Source organism: Zeus faber (assembly GCF_960531495.2).
Source record: "Zeus faber genome assembly, chromosome: 20".
In the NCBI taxonomy this organism is placed as follows: Eukaryota; Metazoa; Chordata; class Actinopteri; order Zeiformes; family Zeidae; genus Zeus; species Zeus faber.
This window is the reverse complement of record NC_137207.1, coordinates 7,274,150-7,295,646: the sequence shown is the minus strand read 5'-3', so window position 1 is coordinate 7,295,646 and position 21,497 is coordinate 7,274,150. Positions and strand designations below refer to the sequence as shown.

Sequence of the window (21,497 nt, the reverse complement as noted above, 5' to 3'; positions counted from 1 at the left end):
CACCTGTTTCACCTACAGCTAAAGCAGGGTAGAAGCCACGATGAGGCATGTACCTACAACTTACTGCCTGTCTTTTCCAGCCGTGCACACCAGTAGTCCTCCATTTGTCTGGTATGGGGATCGGGCGGGTACAGCCGCGATATGAAGCCAATCTAATGGAGGGGTTCAATATATAATCGATGGATTACTCTTATAAATGAGGTGCCGGATGGAGATGGATGACCTTTAGGCAGTGTTTCAATTAATTCGATCACAATTAAAATCAACCACAACACAACTCTTTGACTCATAATTGTCTTTGCCTGACATGTGATCTAATCAACCAATCACAAAACAGAAAGGAAAATAATATTGGACTCAACCAGGATAAACCAAGGAGGGACGTTCTTTAAATCACTCTGACGGTTTGAAACTGCCATGATTATAGATCCTTTTTTTATACGTAAATATAGCAGTTAACTATAAATGTATAACTAAGCTTTAATTGCATGAACTTATGAGCCTTAATAAATTGTCCCTGACACCAGTATTGACTGTGGGAGACCCCGGCTTCGTATTTAGTGGGCCGAATAAATATAAATACATTTGACGTAAGGTCAGAAGAAAAAAAAAGAAACACGGTGAAACGACCCACACATCCAGGATTACAGTTTTGTTTTGGGTTTTTTTTGTGGGTTTTTTTTTGCTTAAACAACCGACTTTAAAAGCCTGAAGAACAAAGAAGCATTTGGAATATTAAAAGGAGCCATTCATACATACAGTACATGTAGGTCAGGCAGGTACAGGCGCACAGAACCACTTCCGCACACCTAAAAAGATAACGCTCGTGGCGTGGCGAACCATTCATATTATTAACATACATACACCTTACAAATAATCTATATTACAATATTATTAAGACGTTAATTCATACGAATATAATATGGTGTGTGTTATAATAGGCGTCGCGTTACGTTGTAATAGCAGTTCAAACGTGAACATTAGTTACGAGGCTAGGATTTCTAATGTAGAAATACAACTGTTTGTGTACAGTCAGTACGTGCTGCTAGCAACAGGTGGAGGTTGAAACGTCGGGGTGGAGGAGGCAAGTTGGGATGCATCACTGTGAACTTACAGGTATTTGTGGGACCCGGCCGTCTGTTTGTGCAGCGCAACGGAGAATCCGAAGAAGCTGCCGGTGGTTTTCCCCTCCTTGACGACGGGGAAGCGCTCGTCGATGTTAAATCCGCGGCAGACGGGAGCCAGGCAGCAGCAGGCGGCCAGGGCGCCGAGGAACAGGCTTCCACTCGGGGCCATGGTGGGGACGGATCTGATTCCTCCCGGCGGTGCAGCCGGCGTGCCTTTAAAATTCCCCCGCGCGAAGCCGCCGACCGGGAAGGGGGTCTCACCCGCTCGCAGGTCCCACAGGTACGGATCACAATGGACTCCCCATTTATCACACACACGGACTTGTCCCCCTGCCGCGTTTCCACCAGCTCTACTTCATGACAAGGTGTCCGCTCGCCTGCCCCTCTCTCTCTCCCTCTCTCCCTCTCTCTCTCTCCCTCTCTCCCTCTCTCCCTCTCTCTCTCTCCCTCCTCCCCTCTCCCCTCCACACCCACTCTGAACAAGTGTCCTACTGCAGTCACACGCTGCATTGATCACTTTACCTATAGCGTGTGTGGCGGATGCATTATTATCACTATATGATAAAAGTTATTGTCCTGTTCAATTCTTTAATGGAAAAGAAACACCCCCCCCCCCCCGCTCTCTCTCCCTCTCCCTCTCTCTCTCTCTCTCTCTCTCTCTCTGGTTCAAAGTCCTATTCCAAAATGTAAAAGTTTTTCCACACTGCGTTGTACACTGGCAGAGACAATAGGACTCGGCGATATATAATTATAATATCGATATCATGATGTGAGACTAGGTATCATCTGCAGTTTTGATTGGGATCGTAATATCGTCAATTGTTTAAATGTTAACTTCAGGGCTGCTGCGATGCAGTAAAAGAATACACTTTTCTGAACTTTGCATGCTGTTCGAGCTGTTCCAACCAAAGCCTCTACCTGCCTGGTCATAATATGCACATAACTGGTTGTTTCTCAAATATTTTGTGAGCCAAAATATCTTGCGAAAGCACAAATTGTCAGCCCCAGAATATCGTCAAATTATCAATATCAAGGTAATCGTCAAAAAATATTGCAATATTTGACTTTGCTGATACCGCCCAGCCCCAACAGACAGCATTCGATTATGACATGAAACAATGTTAAATTCCCATGAAGATATCACATCATCACAACAGCAAATAAAATACTGTATTAAAGATTAAGTCTGCAAATTATGACCACTGGTGCGGTCGAGCTAACTACTTAACCTCCTAACTCACTGGGTCTGCATCCCTCCAGTGAACAAGGTTACGTCGGAGTGATGCCTTGTGGAGGTTATTGTGCGGGCGGAGGGTCTTAATTAGTGTTTGTGGTAACCTTGTGAGGACCGGGCCCGCAGGCCAACTCCTCCAGGTCAAGTGATTGGCTCTGGGCCCGCCCACACAAGCCTTCTTGGGAAAGCCACCCTAACCCTTCGACACAGACCGTGGAAAATAATCATGCTTTAAACGTTTTGTTGTCAATTGGTGTGATCCTAATCATTTTGGTTGGTTTTTCTTGAGATGTATTGGAACTGTATACATAAGTTAAAAAAAAGAAGCAACTTTGTCACACACATTAAAAATTGTGTCCAATGTTACTCGGTTTTTGCTTACTCCACTACCTATCTTAAATATCTTGGCTTCAATTGACAGTTCATTAAACCCCTTTAATCCCATTAGAGTCCAAGGAATTCCTCAAGGGGGGATTTAAAGGTATCGCCTTCCCTTTCTTGCACCCCAGCCCCCTTTATCCTGATCCTCTTCTCTCCCTTTCCCTTGGTGTTGAGCGACCATTCCTATCTCTGTCACCCTTCCTCCACACGTAGCTATCCTACTGTGTGATCTCTCAACATGTCTCCCTTGTTTTGGCCTGGATCCTGGTTTTTCTCATTCAACTTTCCTAATAGAGCCGGGCTGTGATCTCCGGCTCTGCCTTCCGTCAGGGGGTTTCTCGTGGCTTTTCTCTTACGTGCGTTAATCCCACACTTCCTCCCGTAATGCTAACCAAACAACACCCTTTGCAATTAGCAGTTCATTGCGTTTCTAAGCTCACGCCGAGCACTGACGCGAGGCGCTTATTTTGCGCCTATCGATATCACATGTACCAATTCTGTTCTTCTGAGAGGGCCATGGCCATGGGAAAAGTGAGAGAACCCACGGAAAAGACCATCAAAGGGTCCTTGTCTAACCAAAAGGGATTGTCGGTGGAATTTGGTGAAACAAGTGTATCATTTAATCACATTACGGCCTTAAGTTCATGACCTTTCAACTTTTAAATGGGCTGAATTATTGACTGTGGTTTTGCTCTGTAAGGATTTGGCGATTCTCTTAAAGCTCTGCTACATTGACACTCCATGGTATACAGTTACATGATGTGTCAGTACCACATGATTCTTGAAAATAAATTGTTTTGGAACTTTCGTAACTTAGCATTACTTACCTAGCCGGGAACAAATAAAACATTGCGCTGCAAAGGCGTCCTTGTGGCTGAGCAGTTTGCCGTTTACATTTTAGGTCAAAATCAGCCCCACGGTCCTTACACAAAGCCAACTCATCTATTTTCGACTATTTCTCTCCGTTCACCGTTTACGATTTGCCAAGAAGACAGAAATTGCATCGCTTTGAAATTTGTCCTTGCATTGTCAAATCATCTCTGACGTGCGCCCTGGAGGTGAGCGCACAACACGCCGGTGTGTAGAGTGTCAACATTCCGGCGTGGCCTTATCGGGACGTGCATCTCGCACCGCAGCGATGTCGAACGGATCAGAGAGATGGTGAAAACGGTGGCACGCCCAGACCCTTCCTGACTCCACACTCGGCCGCCGTCCTACGAGACTCATTAGGGCGGAGGGATGTGGAGCAGAAGAAGAGTCTTTATGGATGAGCTATTTGAGCTTTGTCTGTTATTCTGTTCCATGTGATTGAATTCCACCCATCTATTCCAACATAGCGGAGGGTACCTGATCCTCACGCCCTCCGGGATTTGCTTGAACTTCTAACTGTGGAGCTGCTAACCCAATTGACAGCTGATACTGATAAATTGCCTGACTTCTTCCATGTGTATGGATGGTGTATTTTAAACACCACCCCTCTGTAAGAAACAAAGTGATAGATGGATCAATATTATATTTCATTTCTTTGCTTTATGAATTAGGTCTGATCTTCATGTGAACATGAAGGTCATTAGCCCACGGATCCAAGAGTTCCTCACCCCCCACCACCCCACACTAAGTAAGGTAGTAGCAGGTCCAAGCAGGCATTTGGGCGGTAGCTAGCATTTGATGAGCACTTTTCTAAACTCACATGTAGCATTTCAAGAAAAGATTACTTTTTAAGCAGCAGAGTTTTGAGAGAATTGCACTGATTTTCCTACACTCCTACACGCATGGAAGGCCAAGACATGTCTGTAATAGACTTTAAATCCCTGTCCTCCTGTTACAGTAGCCGCGCTGTAACAATGACTTCTGGCTCTTCACCGACCCCACTGTAAGCCAACACCAGCCCCACAGTACCAAGAGGGACAAAGGCCCTAAAGCAACTGCCCCCAACCACAGGAACCCCTGCCCCAGCACCCCCACCAGCCTTCGCCTACACAACACATGGAATCCAATTTGCAGTATATCTCTCAACTTCCTGTTTTCCTCCTCCCCTTACCCCCCCCGAACCCCATTCCCAAGTGTCCCGGATACACGAGCCTTCAACCGTCCACCGACCCGCCCACGCAACCTTCCTCTGTCTAATTATTTCCTTTTTGCTCCCCTTCATAGTATCCGTTTAATTGAGTAGGTCTGCATATGTTGACTCTCGTGCTTAGATTTGGTATCTGCACTGTTTTTGCTCCAGAGCTTCCTCCCCAGGCCACACTGAGGGCAGCTGGGGTAGGAAGTAATCCAGAGAGCGAGTGGAGTTGGGGGTGTTTTTCGGAAAATGGCAGTTCACAATTTGTGACTTGTTTGTGGCCATTGCGATATGAAAATAGTGATGATACACATCTGAAAGGGCTAAGATATCAGCGGAAACGTCCACACCTTGCATTCAAACCAAGTCCCAATGAGAAGGACAGGATCTTGAGTTTTACAGTAGTTATGAAATTGGGGATGAAATGTATCCAGATTTGTTGTGTTGATATTGACAAAGTCTATAGTCAAATCTTCTAAATCCATAACTAATCTTTTATCACATTGTTTGGTGGTGGGTTATGCATGATGTGAAGAAATGAATGGCTAACCAAGAACAAGACACAAGACAAGACACGTTATAGACCAGGAGAGAACTGATTATCGATCCGGCCGATGATTGCATCGAGTATCCTGCAATATGCATGTTAGGGAAAAAAAAGAACACAACTTTAAATCTGATTCATCATGGATGACTTAGCCGGCCATTCTGAAATGTATATATAATGTTCAAAATGATTAAGATGTATTTATGTATTTAACTAAATATCTTTAATTATCTTCATATAAAGGAAGTCTTGTGTAGGAGTGTGTTGCTGACAAAAGTTTTTACAGTATATTAACAGCAGATAAATACCCATCCCAAACTCGCCCTGAAAGAACATATCTCTCGACTATCTAGTATAGATAATAATAATTCCCATTTGAAATCAAAACAGAGGTCATTTTCTATGTTCTGCCACTCCACTGTTTGACGTGGACAGAGTAGAATGTGCACCCCGCAGCATCACAACAGGTCCATAACAGAATGATGAGATGGAGTCACAACACCTTGCGCTTTTTAAACCTCGCTGAACACAAAAGGCACAGCTGAGCACAACGTGTTGAGGAGGACATTGGCTGAATATGAAACACAGCACGCTCTCTCAGGCCCATGTGCCGCTCACTGCACGTTGACAACAGAGCGGGTCGTTGCCATGGCGCCGAAGGTTGCTAAGTGCCCAGTATGCGCTGTGCACCGACAGTGTCTGAGGGAGAAGACAGTGTGGACTGTTGAATCCACAGCCAAGTCTCTCCCTGGGCCAAGATGACCTTTCGCAGGAATAATACCCCAGCACTTGTTTCTCTGTGCCATCGAGGGCAATCAAGTTTACTGAGAGTATATCCAAGATGTAACGCATATAATGGAAAAGGTCTGTCTGTTTGTACAGACTAGCCCTCTATGCCTGGCTAGATCTTTTAAAACCAGGTGAAGCTTTTCTCACTCTGAGGGCATGGACCTCAGCTTTACTTTTAGAGTGAAATACAGTACATGTTATAGTAAAAGACATGAGAAAATGTTTCTTGAGAAGCAGATTCTATGTAACAAACTCTGCAGTTCATCGTTGACAGATGTAACCGTTGACCATGCGAATGAAAGACTATCTCCTGGGTCGAGCAAGCATATTAACATTGCATCCATATTCCCCCCCTCTCCCACAGCAAAAGGCATGCAAAAATACCTTGATTAGATTATCTACCAATCGCTTTTGGAATGGAGGGAGCGCTGAGCGACTGCCCAAAAATATCACTTTGTTATTCCAACCATCCATCATCCGATCATTCATCCTTGTGTCGAAATCATATGTCAATGTCCATTCAGAGCCACCACGGTATCCCAAATGTCTAGTTAGTGCGGCCTCCTTAGCGCGGCCTCCTTAGCATGTCGTGTACAGATGTTGGATGTATCACAAGTGTGCGCTGCACATCCCACGACTGCACCGGTTGTAACACAACACCAGTCTCTTCGGTTCCCTGTACCGTATGTGGAAAACATGTTTTATGGCGTCCCTAGCTTTCCCCCTCCCTCTCACTGCGATCATTTGTTAAGTCCTCACTCCTTGTTTATGAGTGTGGGCTTGAGAATGTATTTCAAGTATCCACATGTGTATTTTCTTTGACTGTTCACTGTGTGAGTGTGTGCGGGTGTGTGTGTGTGTGTGTGTGTGTGTGTGTGTGTGTGGGTGTGTGTGTGTGTGTAGCAGGAAGGAAATGCAGCAGGGGTTTCGGGACCCATGCAACGTTCGGTTGCTCCCCAGGTCTCTCTCTTTGCGTGCTGAGTGGTGGAATGTATGGCCTGGAGGTGTAAGGCGTGGCCCTGTGTGCTCTGCGACTGTCTCGGGGCACCTGTTTTTCAACTTAGCTACCAGGGAAGCCGACAGAGAGAGAGAGACAGAGAGAGAGCGAGAGAGAGAGAGAGAGAGAGAGAGAGAGAGAGGCAGAGAGAGAGAGAGAGAGAGATTGAGAGAGAGACGGGCAGCACCAGGACACACTCACTCTGTTTTGGAAACACGGCAGCTGTTTCTCTTTCTTTTTATTTTTTTGGTCTCACACAGTAAAAGCACTTATTACATTCTGAGTTACTTTCTTCCACAGCGGCACTTTCATTTCTTGGCATTTCTGCCGAGATAAATTTAATTCACAAACACCACCATTCACATTCTAATTCTGTTCTAAAATGCTGGAATGCAGAGGGCTTTTGGGGGCATTTTGTAAAAAAAAGAAAAGCATTCCCAGCTGAGTCATTCATTCATTTATTAGACTAATATTCTGTGAAAGCGTATCTCTCAGCAATATTTCTGGTCAGCTGCATCCAGGAACAACAAGTCAAGACATGTACTTCGCAAACGTCACATCTACATGTTTAATAGGGTTACTGATTAACCTATAGACCTGATGACCGATGACCTGAAATTGGAAAACTTTCTACCAAGAAAAAGAAAACTTCCCACATGACGGAGAGCACCTCGTGATGTTTAATCATTAAATGGGGAGTCAGTCAAAACAGCATTCCTTTCTCAGCCAGCAGATACAGTTGTTAAAATGAAATGGATCCCGTGAATGTATCTGATAAAACCAGGTACACTTTACTGGGGGGGGGGCCCGGCTCAATCTGGCCCCGAGCCTGGAATACTGATAACCTGGGGTGCAAGTTATTTGAAATTTGAATAATGGAGAGCGCAAGCTGAGAAGTGATGAAAACCTCCAACAAACAATGCGCAGAAAATATACAACGCGTCTCATCCGTCAAGTCCGGGGGCGAGGGGGGTCAACAACGTGTAAACCGGGCTTCTGGGGGCTTCTCTTCGGGGGATGACATCTGCTTGACCTCCAGACGGGGGCCAGTCCGGTTAAGCGTGAGAGGCCCTCTCCCAATCTCGCTGCTCTGCTGTCAAAACAGCAGAAGTCATCGGTGTCAGCCGTCTGCGGGGAGAAAATCACAACCACAGACAAACCTTTCATTTTAACCCTTCTCTGGATGCGTGTTCTCGTGACGCGCCAGCTCCACAGTCTTGAGAATCCCGCCATACCGCTGCCCGGCTGTGATGTTTACAGAAGAGGCAGCTGTCAGTCTCTGGAGGGCCCCGGTCCCAAACAGACCCCTCATTCATTCAGGACATCACAGAGCGGAGGAAGCTCTCCATTACCTTTATGAGTACCGCGCAGGAAGTTCACCGACAATAGCGGATATACAGATATTTATCTGTAGCTGACTCCGGCTAACCTAATCATCCATGATCTTTTTTCTCTTGGTTGAAATTATACATGGCCAGGGGACAGGGAACACTTGGATTTGTAATTGTCGCTATACATCACATTGGGGGGGTGGACGAAAAAGACGGAGATGTTTTACCATAGACCAACCTTTTAATCGTGTTTTAAAAAACACCGCTATTCCTCACCCAGGGATAGTAGGTGGACACAGCCGGCAGTAAAGGTGATGTATAGGTGCAACGGCCGGGCCTAACGCAATCTCGTGGATAGGCGAGTAAATAATGACACAATCTTAAAAGGCGGCGGGGGAGAGGAATCCAAGTGGTGGAAATGCGGAGCTCTGGTTCAGCTCCCTCCCGTGGCAAAGCCAGCGCTAATAATTTACAAGCTTCCTTCCTGTCTGTGCAGTCTTATCGTCTGGCAGACCTGGCGTGGCTGCCTGGTCATCCCTCCATCCCCATAAACACAAGAGGACTTCCTACTTCCTGGAGGCCTTTGATAAGCTGCTTTCGGGGGATCTGTCGTGATGGTGCTGTTTTGCTTATACAGTATGTATGGAACAGGTGTGTGTGTGTGTGTGCGTGCATCTGTGTGTTAGCTTTTTCAAGAAGCGAATCCTCCTTATCGTATCCCAGGACGGCGTAATTGAAAGCTGGAGCAAGCGATACAAATTGAGGCTTTGTACGTTTTGTATGTTCAATAGTTCTCGGAAGGTTTTTTTTTAATTACAGTTTTTCTCAACTGTTTAAAACACTAACACTGGTACTTGAGGCACAATGACCACAACCTGTAAATCATGGACTAATTCCCTGAACTAATCATGCTGAAATGCAAGCACATTTCCTACCTTTAACTCAGATTGTAGTTAAACCACACTTTTTTCAAAACGCAACACACAATTCTCTACATTTGGCACAATCTTCATGAATAAAGTCTCTTGCATTCACATGTAACACACTGCCATTCAAAATGCTGAACTTAAATTTCCTACTATCCACACAGACGCCGCACATGGGCAGTTTCACAATTGTTCAATTAGCAATCAGAGCTTTACTGTAACAAAAGGGCCACATGCAAGCTCTTCTGTTTTGGAGCAATGGATGCCAGTATAGGAGAGCGAGTCATAGCAAGAGGAGTGAGAGTCCTATAAGAGGAAGAGGACAAGGAGAAGGAAGATGAGGAAGAGCAAGACCAAGGAGAGCCATCATCTCTGATGAAATCCGGGCCACTTCTCTTGACCATGTGGTCAACCATGGTCTAGTAATGAGGGAGGCTGGGCAGTGTACAACCAAACTTGAGCAGGTTCACAGCAGCGTCCATTGTCCGGACTTTCCCAAATGAGAATAGGTAAGAAATGTACTCTCATTACAGTATTGTAGTACTGCCTATCAATACCCAATGATAACTGTATAAAGTACATTTTTCTATTATTTGTTCTGTATGAAGAACACTGTACAGATCTAATGTTGTGTTTGTGGGGATGTATATAGCATTTTGGGGAAAAAATTAAATATATAATATAAATATAACATATCTTTGTTTATACTACAGCACATTTGTGTGTTTTATATTTGAGTATAAAAACATTATACGAAAATATTTTATGACAGACTACTGTGCATACGTAGTAAGTAGAACACTGAACATGCAAAAGAGTCTTCAAGTCTTCAATTGGTTCTTAGAAATGTCTATTCATATGATGGTGTGATGTGTCATTTCAACACAAAAAAACATTTTGAGAAGACATAAAATTGTTTTGAATTCCAAGTTTCATTGTGCAGCAGATTTGTGGAGTTTTGCTTTGCGTGTGTGTTTTTGGATTTGTGTGTAGAGTTCTGAGAATATGAGGTATGTTTTCAGAAAACGTGTGTAGACAATTGAGAAAAGCTGTGAGTTCATCATAGTCTGGGATTTGTGCCAAAGCATCTTCTACCATCGTCCTAGGTTATGAATCCCCTAAATGTGTATATTCCCGTGGGTATGTATGCGTGAGCATGCTCTGTTGACACAGTTCGCAAAATCCCCTCTCCTTGTACCATGGTCTGTGTGTGTGTGTGTGTGTGTGTGTGTGTGTGTGTGTGTGTGTGTGTGTGTGTGTGTGTGTGTGGATTTAGAGGCTCACGCTTTGTTTCCTATGGCCAGTGGAGCTGCGCCTTAGAGAACCGCACATTTTCCACTCAATTGAATGGTCCTCTCAGATCATTAAATGTTCATTCATTAGCGGGGGGGACACAGGCAGGGACTAAGCAGCAAGACAAACATAGAGAGGCCTGGGGGGCAACGTCCCTCACACTTACCCCTACTTCCCCGTTCTGTGCTCTGAACCTCAGTGGGTGGTAGAGGGAGTACCTCAGATAACCCTCCTGTCAAGATAAACCACTGCTGGAAGATAGTAACTGGCTTGCTGGCTTTGGGCATTAGATTCCCCAACCTCAGAGTTTTCATTAAAATCTTTGGCTTTTAAGATGAATCTATTCCTTTCAAAAATATTGTTTTTTTTATAGTTGGAGTGTAGCTATCATGATTAGCCAATTGGATTACGGTGTCCAGTATCCATTTATCATTTTCAGTACCCATGCATAAAAATGTAGCTTTATTTTAAAAGCATCTGATACCTCTGATCAGGATTGTCCTCAATCCAAAATGATCGCATAAAGTGGAAAACGGTATGGTTCCGTTGTTTAAAAAAAATCCCATATGTGATATTTATGCCACGTTTATTTCACTGGAAATTGCGAAATGGCAGTGGCAGTGAAGCTAATTGTGGTCAGTAAACTGAAATGAAATGGATTTCCACTTTTATGCAGTGCAGCCCACCAGAGGTCATCGCTTCCTGTATGAATGTGATGCTGATTGATTTTGATCAATTCATTTCCATTTTAGGCCAGTCTATGTCTTTTCAGTCAGAACAATTTGTGCAGCTCAAAAAAAAGAAATACAACCTTTGGGACAAATTTAGACAGACAGATAATTGGTGAAGGAGGGTACACTCCTTTACATGAGGTTAGACCCTCACAGTGTCAATCACTACCTATGAAACAACATCTACTACAAGACTCCACAAGTGAAGTCCGCTCGATACAAGGTTTGTGTACTCTAACCTTCAAGAGCCAAATATTGATGTGGCAACTAAGCAGCGAATAGATGGATGGTGGGACGGCCGTTGACGGACGCACTTTGTCTCAACCGAACCTATTGACCTGAAAGGTCCAGTCCAACCCTTCTTACTCCAGGTGGTTTGTCACTTGAGTTTATTCCTTGAAGATGGACGATCGCACTCGAGTTTGTTGTAAGCTGAGTCGGCGAAAAGTGGGGCAAAAAGGGAACTCCCATAATCCTCCATGCTCAGACCTGCTCAAAATGACAGCTCTCTAGATTGTGTTAACAAGGGAGTGAAATGACTAGGTGGATGCCTTGCACAAGAACACACGTTGCTTTTCCTGTGACTGATCTCTCGGTTGGGTGAGCCTTGACTAACACCCACAAGAAGTACCATTTTGAATTGAACATATCAGCAACTATTGAGACTGTGATTGTAGTAAGGCCTTGGCACTTTGTCGCAAAAGGGCATTTTCTTTTAAACCTTTGTGAAGCCTTTGACAACACAAAGTACCTTTACAAATTACACGCACTTATAAAGGTCAAGCTGCTATTTGCGGAACCTTACAAACGCATTGTCAAGGCAGACTTCCAGTGTTTCCGATGACTGTGGGTACTCCTCTCCCCCTGTGGCGGTGTTACAGTATAGTATAGCAGAGATAGTAGCGGCAGATAAAAGTCCTGGGTGTGTTTCAAGCCCAGCCAAAACAAATAAGGTTGAGCAGGGTGTGGCTTCCTGTTAAGAGTCCTGAGAGAGGGCATCGCAACCCAGAACACACACAAGCACAAACCGTGACCAAGACTACATGTGGACAGCACATTGGTGCTGTGGAATATTGAGACAGGTGTAATAACGGTTTAAGCAGCAAGCAGAGGAGGAGGAGGAGTATTGAAAATCCTTACTTGAGTCAGAGTACTGCTACCACAGTGATAACCTCTACTCGAGGTACAAGTAGAGGCTGTGATGAGGAAATTAACTTGAATAAGAGTGTATAAGTACTTTAACAAAGGCTAAAGGTGTCCCCATGTACTGACTGAAGTAGTTGTAGTTGTAACTAGTTACTCCCCACTTCTGTGTAGCAAGACTTGTAAATGCTGTGTGCATTTGGACACAGGCCACTAAGTGTTACCCAGTTCACCAGAGCGGTTTACTACTGCCTGGTGTAAAACATGCTTGGTGGAAGCCCTCTTAAAAAAGGAGAGGCCTCGATGAATGAGAGAAATGGGGAGTGGATGAGGGAACAAAGGGATACAGCCTTCTTTTTTTTTTCAGTCCCCGAACAGCTGTTTTTCGGCGGGCCGGCCATACCCATCCACTCAGGGTGAAGTGGGCCTGGAGAAAAGGGGCATTCTTGTTGACAGGGCTGTGGTTGCCAGGAAAGGTCCTGCCCACTCTGTGGCCTGTGTGTGTGTGTGTGTGTGTGTGTGTGTGTGTGTGTGTGTGTGTGTGTGTGTGTATGTGTCTGTGTGTGTGTGTCTGTGTGTTTGTGTGTGTGTGTGTGTGTGTGTGTGTGTTTGGTGTGTTTGCTGCTGGCACAGGATGAGTTCCTGGAGTTGGAGGCGGAAAATGACTGAAGACCTGAGAAGACCTGCCAGCAACAGGTGGAGGAGATGGCGTGAGGACAAGTGAGAGGGCCAGAGGTAAGAGAGAAACACAGAGGGGCAAATTCACAAAAAAATGGATTGCGGCTGCTAATATCGCCATGAATTGCGCATGAATTGCGCATCAATTGCACTGTGTTTGCGCCGTTTTAGCGTCCAATACACAAAAGATGTTGTGCTGATGATATGCCGGCACAAGCACGCCCATAAAGTTTTGCCGTTGGGAAATAATAGTCGTACAGTCAAGTCAAGTCAAGTCACACTTTATTTACTTATTTATAGAGCGCATTTCATACCAGGGCAACACAATGCGCTTTACAAAGAAATACAAAAAAGAAAGAGAGAACGTAGTTGTCAGCCAGTCATTACAAAAGAATGCCCCTGAAACAACAGCAACAACAAAAGCAACAACAAAGACAACAAAAACAACAATAAAAGCGACTCCAACCACGGCAGCACCAACAGCCACAGAAACAACAACAACGGCAGCAGCAACATGGACACTAGCAGCAACAACAGCAGCAGCAAGGTACACGCAAAGATGTCACAGGAACCCGAAGTGGTAGCTCTCACCGGAACTGGAAAGGTCACTCAGGTTAGAGATGGTTAAGTCGAGGTATAAGGTTACGTTAAGTTGAGGTATAAGGCAAGCAAGAGTCAAGTTTAGCGACAACACCAGTTAAGGTATAAGGTTAGCGGCACCAACAACACCACCAGCAGCAGCAATAGCAGTGACAATACCAACAGCAGACAACAGCAGCAACAGCAACAGCGCACAAGCGAAGACGTCACCGGGACCGGAAGTGGTAGTCCTCACTGGAACCAGAAATCTCCTCATCTGTATTGAGTCAACAGTGTGTACCATCTCTTCTCAATGAAGTAAAGCACAGCAAAGACGTCACCGGAACCGTATGTGGTAGCCCTCACCGGAAACGGAAATTTCAACTGTGTGCACCATCTCATCTTAATCCAGTCACGGTCCTTTAATTAGCGACCCTAAGTTACGGGTCAAGTTTTCAATCAGACCTCGGGAGAGAGATCCTTTTGACTCTCTCTCTCTGAAAACACACTCTTCCTGTGATCCTCTAACTGTAATATCACAACAGAAACAACCTCAGCAACAGAAATAGCAGCAACATCACATGGGGTTTCCTCCACCTACCATCAGTACGGACCCCCACCAAAAACATGCACACATCATCGTCTGTCCAGCGATGGACACTCGTCACCAGGTCCCCGGGCGTGTCGACGAGTGCTGCCCACTGCTCCTGGCTGCCCCCCCGGAGGAAGGACAAGCCAGGATGGGTTAAATGCAGAGGCCTCATTTCACCAGCCACCATCCAAAGCATGTGCTTGTGTGTGTGTATGCATGTGTTGTAGTCGTGGTCCGACAGTTAAAGATTCTTCTTCTCTTAAAATCAACACCAGCAGCAACAACAGCAAAACCAAAGCAGGAGCAACAACAGCAACGCACATGCAAAGACCTCACTGGAACCGGAAGTGGTAGCTCTCACCGGAACCGGAAAAGTCACTCAGGTTAGAGATGGTTAAGTCGAGGTATAAGGTTACGTTAAGTTGAGGTATAAGGCAAGCGAGAGTCAAGTTTAGGTACAAGGTTAGCAGCACCAACGACAACACCAGTTAAGGTATAAGGTTAGCGGCACAAACAACACCACCAGCAGCAGCAGCAACAGCAGCAACAGCAACAGCGCACAAGCGAAGACGTCACCGGGACCGGAAGTGGTAGCTCTCACCGGAACCAGAAATCTCCTCATCTGTATTGAGTCAACAGTGTGTACCATCTCATCTCAACGAAGTAACGCACAGCAAAGACGTCACCGGAACCGGAAATTTCAACTGTGTGCACCATCTCATCTTAATCCAGTCACGGTCCTTTAATTAGCGACCCTAAGTTACGGGTCAAGTTTTTCATTCTGACCTCGGGAGGGAGATCCTTTTGACTATCTCTCCGAAAATACACCCTTCTTATGATCCTCTAACTTTAGTTATTTTGATTAAGTGTTTGATGAAAATTTAAAATTGTAAGGAAATCCTTGGAGGGGCTGCACCGGTGCTGTGCCAAAATCTGATACAGGGATTTTAAAATAATGGAAATTGTCCGCGGGGGACCCCGGGTTTTACTTAGTATTTTTAGATTTTTGTGCAGTGTCTATAAAGCATTTACATAGTATGAGTAGATCTTTAATAAAACAAACTTTTCCAACTCTTGCATAAATAAAATGAGTAAATATTAACTAATTATTAATTAAGAAATTCTAGTTGTCAGTGAATGTTAATATTACAATGCAGAAATTATCAATGCAGTTGATTTTAGTTATTTCACTCTCCAAAGTTCCAGGCCTGCAGAGCTGTCCGTGGTCCTGCAGGTTCGATGCCCATTTTGACCACTTTTGTGGTCAAAATGGCCTTTTGTGCATTAAAAACTATTCACAGTTTTAACCATGGTCTGCTGCCCTTTCGCTACCTTCAGATGCCGTGACAGTAATAATAATTCTGATAATAATAATGTCAAAATATAATTTACAGATCACTGGAAAGTCTGGGCATGACACCCCTTATAAATGCACTTAAATTGCACCAGCTCTCTGAAGACGATCATGTAGCCCTGACTTTTTTTCTCTTTTTTTAATGTCCGCGCAGTTACCACCAGCTCTCTGAAAACGGTAATAATTTCGCTCTAACTGGGTGTGGCTATTAGCGCCAGTGTTTGTGAATTGGGAGCTATTTGCAACCAGGCATAGAAAGGACCCAATTTTGCACCAAATGTATGAAGAACACCTAATTTAAATACTCGCAAATAGCACCGGTGCACCGAGACGCTATTTTGCGTGGCAGAGCAGTTAGCAGTGTATTTCACTGTTTGCGGGTGCTTTGTGAAATAGACGCTCGCTTTTTCTGTTGTTTGCGCTGGTTTAGCAACCGCATAAAACGCACGATCCCTTTGTGAATTTATGGAACAGACAGAGAGAGAGAGTGGGGGGGTGTAATATTTCAGATGCGAGCTTAGAGTTCGATAAAAGGTAGTATTATAATTGCAGGTGGCCAACTAGACCGAACTAGGAGAACAAAAAAAACTTTAATCACAGAGAAGGACATTTGCACACACACGCATGCACGCACGCACGCAGGCAAGCACGCACACACACACACACACACACACACACACACGCACACACACACACACACACACACACACACACTGTGCTCACTAGAGGAGAGGCATCGTCCAGCTTACTGGGACACTTACTTCCAACAGCCGGTTGGAGAGGGCCTTTCAATTAGTACGGTCCACAGATACAAAAGCTGAAAGAGCTGGAATGCTGTCGAGGTCAGAACCCTGCTGCTTGCACCGAAAGGCTTGTTTGGACGTTTGTTTACATCCATGCCATTGAAGTATTGAAGCAATTGTAAATCATATGGTTAGGGTTAGCTAATTTTCTAATATACGGAATTGAACATTTCAAGACACCTTTATTGGCTTTTGGAATGTGACTTATTGTTATGAAGGGAAGAAGTTTGAAGGCCGACGCCAGCCAACTTCAATGTCCTGCTTTAGCCGTCAATGGAAAATGGGAACTTGGTTAGTAATGGAACATCACTCGTCAAAAATGAAGAAATGGTTTTATTTTATTATTATATATTTTTTTTTTATTAAAGGTTAAAATTGGAAGAAAGGAAAAAAAATGCTGCTAAGAGACTTTTTTTTGTCAAAAATAAATGTCGGTGGCTGGTGAAGATGACGCAGATGATGTTTAAATGGCTCCAAAATGCCCCAAAAAATTAATTCTAGCGTAAAATAGCCTAAAATAACCTTGCTTTTTAGAGGGACGCCAACCTGTGAGTTTGCTGAAGCTGTGAGGGAGAAATGGGTTTTGCAGAATCTCCGTGCTGAGATCATCATTACTCACAGCCAGACCAGTGCGTTCTTGTAGTGAAGGTGTGTGGGTCGATAAGTCAAAAAGTGTGTCATTGTGTTCACTCACTTTTATGGACACGCACACACACAGAGACCACACGCTCAGACTCACTCGGAGCTTGTTAGGTTGGCTTTGCAATGAACTTTCATAGTGTGTGGGTGGGTGTATCTAGGTGTGGCGGTGGTATATTTGTGTTCATACTGAGTAAGATTTTTGTTTGTGCCTGTACTTTTATATATGTGTGTGAGTAAGTGTGTGTGTGTGTGTGTGTGTGTGTGTGTGTGTGTGTGTGTGTGTGTGTGTGTGTGTGTGTGTGTGTGTGTGTGTAGGGCTGTCACCAGTCATCAAATAATTGCCTATTTTTACCATAGAACCGTAATTTATTTTTACAATATAAAAGGTTGACCTTTAAACCAAGAGTTTTGCGCTTTGTGTGTGTGCCGATCTGCACCAATCCACATTTTGCCCTTTCCCAATAAGAGCCCAAGGCACTCAAACGCCTCTACCAGTGGCAGGAACTGCTCTCCACCCAACAGCTGGAGGTGCTATTGGGAGGAAAAGCAGAGAAACCACTGTAAATGGTCCCAAAGCTGATACACAGAGTCGTTAAAGCTTTTTTCTAAAGGTGAGAGAGACAGAAAGAGAGAGAGAGAGAGAGAGAGAGAGAGAGAGAGAGGTCATTCTCTCTTGCCCGTGATTACAGCTGTCCTCCATTAGCTCTCTGACTTCTTTGGCAGCTGCAGGCCCCTGGGAGCCCATTACCCTCTCCTTACCTGGGTTTCTTCCTGTTGGTCCTGTACTGCCGCACACACACACACACACACACACACACACACACACACACACACACACACACACACACACAAATACACACACACACACGTGTGTATAACCACCATCTGTCTGGTCTGGCCACAGATCTGGACTCTACTTCTCACAACTGGATCAGCCCAGGTCATAAACCACTGGGAGGCTGGGGTAACCACACTTCTGGTCCAGTCCCAACATCAAGCCCAGTCACTAGAAGAAGGTGTGGGGGTGCGAGGAAGGGTGTTTTCTGCAAGGAAAGCCCACTCCAATTACCGTCTGCTTCTTCTTCCTGTGGGCCTTGAGGTTGTACTCCCCTGTATTGTACGGCGAGCCATTGTCAGTGAGTTCACGGGTGAATGTGCTTCGCAGACGTATTACATAGATCCATCACTCGTCCTTTACTCTCTACCCATTTTCCTTTCTTTTCCGCTCTGGTCGGGGCAAAAGAGGATGGGGGAGAAGAAGAAGAGCATCAGCACAGGTTGTAGACCTTCGGCTTTCCACTCATTTCCTGCCCCCTGTCCCCGCCCGGTTCATTACCCCAAAAGGGGCTCCTCGCCATCCTAGAAGTTTTCCAAAGGGAAAGCAAATTGCGCTGATGGTTGCAGGGGAGGAGGAAGCAGCGAGAGGAGTTTGTTGTTGCTTTGTCACGGTCCTCTTTTAATTAAATTCTATACTTCCTTTGTGGCCTACGTGTGTGTGTACAAGGCACACTTTAATCCCCCGCACAGTTATATACACATGTAGCATGTGTAATGTATTTCGTAAACTGTGTGTGCATGTGTGTATTAGTGTGTGTACTGCATGCGTGTTTCCCGGTGCTGATCACGTGCCATCAGACTACATTCTCTACAAGCATTCCAGCATGTTAGATCATGCCTAGAAACAACTCATCTCCGGTAATAACCTGTAGTCATTCTTATGCCAAATACATACCTTTCTCCTTTCACGGTGTTTTCTGTTGCTTGGAGTCATCCAAATAGACACAGGACCATTCCTCTTGAGGACCTCAAGGTGAGAACATACTGGAGATAGACGGCTGGAAAAGATACGTAGTTGTTGCACCATTGTGTAACCCGCCTCCTAGATCTGACATACCTTCGTCTTCCATTGGCCTCTCTAAATATGAGTATTGTCCTATAATCGGGCTCCATTTGGCGCTTTGAAAGCCTATTTCTGGGCAGTTTCTGATTCACTCAAATCCCTGGCTGTGTCTCTGGGTCACTGCAATTTGTGTCACCCTGGTTTTTTGGCCCGAGACGGCTTCCTCAATCATGCAGCTGGCTGGCCCAACAATTTAGGAAGTTCTTGAGAAAGAGGAAATTACTCTTTTGGGGGGAAAATAGCGCCATTTGTAATCTTAACTATAAAGGTAAGGAACTCTACCCTGATGTCTACCTTTTGTTAGCCGGTAATTGCCTGTTTTTTTTCTAGCACGATAGCCAAGCTTTGGTCCCAGCTTGGAATGGGCCAGCTGTTCCACATTCATACATGGCATTAGGCAAGCACAAAACATTTCCACAAAAGGGTTCTCATGTTACTGCCGCGCTAAGGGATTGTTGTGGCAGTTGGAGTTGTAGACTCCACAGGAAGTCTGATTTATTTAGTACTGTAGTCATCATGATTTCATACTTTGAGACTAATGCTAATTATCCTCATTCCAAGAGTGTAATCATGTATTTTATTGTGTTTTATTTAGTATGTGTTATCATGTGTTCTAAAATAATAATAATAATAATAATAATAATAACAATAATAATAGTAATAATAATAATAATAATAATAATAATAATAATAATAATAATAATAATAATAATAAATATAGCGTCAGGCAGCAATACACAGGGTCCACTTTAGTTGTGTTTGGTACGTATTACAGATTCCCGGGTTCTCTGAAACACAACCAATTTTCCGAGTTTACATTGAATGCCACACAGGCTCCCTCGGTCTGTTGTCTCCTGGTTGCTCGTGTCGTGCAGCAACCGCTATGCAGTCTACACAGCGCAACCCTCCTGTCTTTTAAACAATGATCCATGTTTGCCTGTAAGCCACAACTTCTCATAGTTATAACTCACTGTGTTGTCTGTGGAAATAGAGCTGCACTCTCAGTGACGGACAGGTGACCGTTTGGTGCCGTGTTGGGCAATGATGACGTAGTGACGGAAGCGTGACCATTCCTCACATCTAACACGGGGTTGGATGCAGACAGAATTCCTTCAGAAGAAAGATAACAAAAGAGATAAAATCTCAATCGAGAAGCCCCGCTGACGTCAAGCAGGTAGGTCCACACCACACAGCTTGCACGATGCGAATGGATGTTCAGAGCCCCAACCTGCTCACATACACTATATAAGACACTGTGTCTTATGTCACAGAGCGTCTTACTCAACAAACTTATCTCTCCACTACCTGATGGGAAGTTTTTGAACCTTGGCGTATCGGCGATGCATAAATGTTCTGTTACTTCCGGTCAAATTTTAATTTAATTGAATTCCTGCTCTGAATGTAGAACGATGTGGATGAAACTTGAACCACGAGATGTCTGAGACGTCCTGGTTCAGTGGTTGTCGTGTTCTAGACGTGTTTAGCCTTTAATACTAAAAACTGTTAATAATAAAACTTTGAATAATTATAATAAAAATCCAAACAATAACAATAGGGTTCCAGCCCCGTGGGTTGAACCCCTAATAATAATAATAATAATAATAATACTAATAATAATAATAATAATAATAATAATAATAATAATACACTGTTTATATTATTATTGATCATAATCATCACAACCATAACCATAATCATAATCATAATAACATACCTTATATTATTATATACTTCATGTCTCATAATTATGATTTAGTAACTCAAGCGTGATTTTAGCATTTCAAAGTTCAGTTCTTAGTCTTTTAGTCTTATGTCATCATTATAAAATAATGAATCATAAGTGCAATTTAGTAAACAATAATTATAATTTGTTTTAATATCTCAAAATTAAGACTTGCTATGTCATAATGATGATAAATTATGTCAGAATCTTAGTATCTTAGTGTTGGACTGGACTGGAGTGGTTGGATTGGAGTGGTGCCATTTTCATGATCCCTGTAAAGAAATTGAGCAAAAAAGAGCCAAATTAGGAAAAGGGGTGCAAAGGGTGAACAGTACATGCATAAACAATAGACAAGATGAGATAAGTGAAATCCGTCGGTGTCCTGGTCAGGACTTGAACCGGGGCGTCCAGTGTGGGAGCACCGGACAGGGGACTGACCGCTTCCCCCCATATCTCTATGACCGTAACAGCTTGTTTCCGAATTGGCCTCGGCTCCAAGTGCAATATCATGTCAAAACATGGAAGTGGAAAACCCAGGACTGCCAACACGGTACAGGATCATACAGCTCAACCCAGGGGAATTTAGCACTGACAATGCATACAAAGAGCTGCATTTGGAGTGCAGTAGTGGTGAGGCGGTAGAGGGGGGACGCTGGGGGTGG

General features: G+C 44.3%; 1 protein-coding gene across 1 annotated transcript in view; it reads right to left on the bottom strand.

The window, feature by feature from the left end:
* itga3b (integrin, alpha 3b) overlaps positions 1-1,296 on the bottom strand; it is a gene marked incomplete at its 5' end in the record, with an annotated part of 33,423 nt that extends 32,127 nt beyond the window's left edge. Inside the window, one exon of the mRNA XM_080020741.1 lies at positions 1,115-1,296. Coding sequence (XP_079876867.1) covers positions 1,115-1,296 — 182 coding nt within the window. The remainder of the gene's footprint in view (positions 1-1,114) is intronic.
* Positions 1,297-21,497: the final 20,201 nt, after the last annotated feature.